The sequence below is a fragment of the Sinocyclocheilus grahami genome, unplaced genomic scaffold (assembly GCF_001515645.1).
Source record: "Sinocyclocheilus grahami isolate Dianchi unplaced genomic scaffold, SAMN03320097.WGS_v1.1 scaffold924.1, whole genome shotgun sequence".
Classification (NCBI taxonomy): Eukaryota; Metazoa; Chordata; class Actinopteri; order Cypriniformes; family Cyprinidae; genus Sinocyclocheilus; species Sinocyclocheilus grahami.
This window is the reverse complement of record NW_015506103.1, coordinates 61,495-65,067: the sequence shown is the minus strand read 5'-3', so window position 1 is coordinate 65,067 and position 3,573 is coordinate 61,495. Positions and strand designations below refer to the sequence as shown.

The 3,573-nt window shown below is 40.9% G+C and overlaps 1 protein-coding gene across 1 annotated transcript in view; it reads right to left on the bottom strand.

Moving 5' to 3' along the window:
• Positions 1-3,026: 3,026 nt before the first annotated feature.
• Positions 3,027-3,573, bottom strand: part of LOC107564316 (placenta growth factor-like) — a 14,644-nt gene continuing 14,097 nt past the window's right edge. Inside the window, exon 6 of the mRNA XM_016249356.1 lies at positions 3,027-3,382. Within this exon, the coding sequence (XP_016104842.1) occupies positions 3,322-3,382 (61 nt within the window). The 3' untranslated portion in view covers positions 3,027-3,321. The remainder of the gene's footprint in view (positions 3,383-3,573) is intronic.

Genomic DNA, 3,573 nt, shown 5'->3' with positions numbered 1-3,573 from the left:
ACAGAAAACTCTCACTTTTTAACTCCAGCAACTAAAAAAAAAAAAATGTTGTTATATGAAATAAGATAAAACTTTAACAGAAATAAAATAAGATACCAAAAAGCTAAAGCTTCTTTTATTTCACCAGGTTGCCAAGGAAACATGTCTCATTATCGTTTAGTTGAACTTGAAGTACTAAAATAACTAATAGACCAGTTCGGAGGAGACGTCACAGTTACGTCAGAAAACACTGGAGCAAGTGCAGGGAAACGGGTCAAATGCTAATGACATGCTAGTAACTTGCTAGTCATCTATCTATCTAGTCATGTTAGCACCATGTTAGTGACATGCTAATCATACTAAAAACATGCTAGCGGCATGCTAGTAACGTCCTAATCATGCTAGCAACATGCTAGTAAAATGCTGATAATGCTAGAAACATACTATCGACATGCTAGCAACATGCTAGTCACTTGCTAATCAGGCTAGCAACATGCTAGTCACTTGCTAATCAGGCTAGTAACATGCTAATCATGCTAGAAACAAGCTAGTCACTTGCTAATCATGCTAGAAACATGCTATCAACATGTTAATCATGCTAGCAACATGCTAGTCACTTGCTAATCATACTAGCAACATGCTAATCATGCTAGAAACATGCCAGTATCTTTCTAATCATGCTAACGACATGCTAGTCATCTATCTATCTAGTCATGCTAGCACCATGTTAGTAACATGCAAATCATGCTAGCAACATTCTACTTACTTACTAATCATGGTCATGCTAGTAACATGGTAGTCACTTGCTAATCATGCTAGCAACATGCTAGTCACTTGATAATCAGGCTAGCAACATGCTAATCATGCTAGAAACAGGCTAGTCACTTGATAATCAGGCTAGCAACATGCTAATCATGCTAGAAACAGGCTAGTCACTTGATAATCATGCTAGCAACACCCTAGTTACTTACTAATCATGCTACCAACATGCTAATCATGCTAGAAACATGCCAGTATCTTGCTAATCATGCTAGCGACATGCTAGTCATTTATCTATCTAGTCATGCTAGCACCGTGTTAGTAACATGCTAATCATGCTAGCAACATTCTATTTACTTACTAATCATGCTACCAACACGCTGATCAGGCTAGTAACAGGCTAATCATGCTAAAAACATGTTATCAACATCTAACTAAATTTTCAAACCTCAGGCTTTTACAACTGCTTTAAGCTTTCAGGCTAGGCTCTTTTTTTTTGTCTTGACCAACATTTTCATCTAGTTGAACTTGAAGTACTAAAATAACTAATAGACCAGCTCGGAGGAGACGTCACAGTTACGTCAGACAACACTGGCGCAGAACGCTGTCGTCATAGACGCCTCTTGAAGCATTCCTCTGATTTAAACAATAGGTCTACACAATCTTCACATATGCAGCTCACAGGGGGCATATCGTATTAGCCCTGCAGTTACAGCATCAAATAGCTACTATTAAACCTATAACATATATAAAAAAAACCCTAATAAAATTTAAATCATTAATAAAAACTATACTAGCATAAATAACATGCTGATCCCCTACCGACAGCTTATCTGTAATCACACTACTGTGCCTACAAACATCAAACAAATCATATTTCTTAATAAACAGTAAGTATTCAAGCAAATGGCACTATTGCGCATCATTAACGCTATTCTGATCGACGCTGTCGTAACCCGAGCGTCATGACGTCATCGCGTCAGGTGTGACGTCGCGGCTGCCTCAGGCCATCATCGCTACTTATCGCTAGTGCTAGTAATAATAAATAAACACAACAGTTTCGTGTCTAAACGTCGAGCTGAGACGACCTCGCGATACGGGCCAAAGCAAAGCTAAGCGTCGTTTAGTCTCTCCTCAACAGCGCGCGAACGTTATATCCGACGCGCGACGAGAAACGTTCATCCGGGAACCGGGAACCCCCGGAGATGATGAAAACACGCTCAGATCACAGCGTTCGGTGCTCGTTCGGTGCTCGTTCGGTGCTCGTTCGGCAGCGTCTCACCGCGGTCTGGCTGCGTGTCGTCGCTGATCGTTGCCTCACGGTAACACGGTGCTGTACGCGAGACCGGAGCGCGATTCCCCTGAAGCCCCGCCCCCCGACTGACGTCTAACATCAGCGAGACACAGGAATAGTCATCGGAATAGCGAAATAACCTTTACGTTAAACTTACAACGGCGCTTGTTCGTGTTATTCATTCGCTATATTTACGTTGGATTCCTCGTCGCTCCGGTGGTTGCTAACGGCTACGTGATTGACTTGTGGTCTAATCCAATCACAGGCGACTAAATCGCTCCGACCGGCCAATCCTTGGCGCAAGAGGCGGGGCTTATCGAGGAAAGCGCTTTTGTGTACGGGCTTTCCTTTTATGGTAAAAAGTGGGCGGGTCTGTTGGCGGAAGTGGTGCGCGTCATTCTCCACGCTCGCCTCGCATTGGCCAGTGACGCAAAACACTAATAAAGCGTAAAAACGTGACTACTAATGATGAACACTAATAATGCCTTGAAAAATGATTGTTCTAAGAGAAAGTCGCTTTGGATGAAATAAAACAAATAGCACGTATTTCTTTAAATACAGTGAGTTTATTGTTTTATAAAATATATAAAGACACATATGATGGGGATATGAGCATGCATTGCATTGCTTCTTTATATTTTTATTCCAGATGTCCCAGCACTGAGGTATTCTTCAGTCGATCTCATTACAGCAGCTTTAGTGCTGATCCTGATGCGACACTAATGTCCAGAAGTGCTTGTGTGATCATCACATCTACAGCACGGCATTCAAAGATATATAAGCTATATACATACATGCACATGGGTTTAGAGGCACTAAACCCACAATATTATTAAATAAAAATGTATAAAATGTGGGTTTTGTGACCCTACAGACACCTACTACAGTAAGTGAATATAATTAAATATAGCGATGAATATAAATATGCACAATTAAAAAAAATCTATAAATAATAACACCATAAAATAATACATGTATAATATGAATGCCTCTGCAAACACTGTAGCGGTGAATATAACTACATCTGCTGTGATGGTTGAGAGCTTAGAAGATGATTAATGTCAAGTCAAAGCTATTCTAGCAGAATGTTTTAGTGCATTATTTACAGCTTTCGTATTTGAGCTGAACGCACAGCCTTAATTGTTTATGAGTCATAATTATTGTCATTGAATCATTAGAATGGTTGATATAAATAGATGGCGCACTGCAGGGGTTTCATGTGCTAGTCATAACACTGCAGAGACACATGTGAGGGGGCAGCAGAGAGTCACCTGACCCCCGGCAGCGTCTCAATCCCCGTCTGTCCTCCCTCTCCGTCTCCTCCTGCGTTTGCCCTTCCGCCGCCTCCTGCTAGAGAACAACATTCCCATCCTTTACATGCAAGAATAAAGCAATATGCAAGAAGGCTTCACGGGGCTTACTGCTTTTATAAAACGGTTGTTCCATATACAGTGGGTACGGAAAGTATTCAGACCCCCTTAAATTTTTCCCTCTTTGTTATATTGCAGCCATTTGCTAAAATCATTTAAGTTAATTTTTTT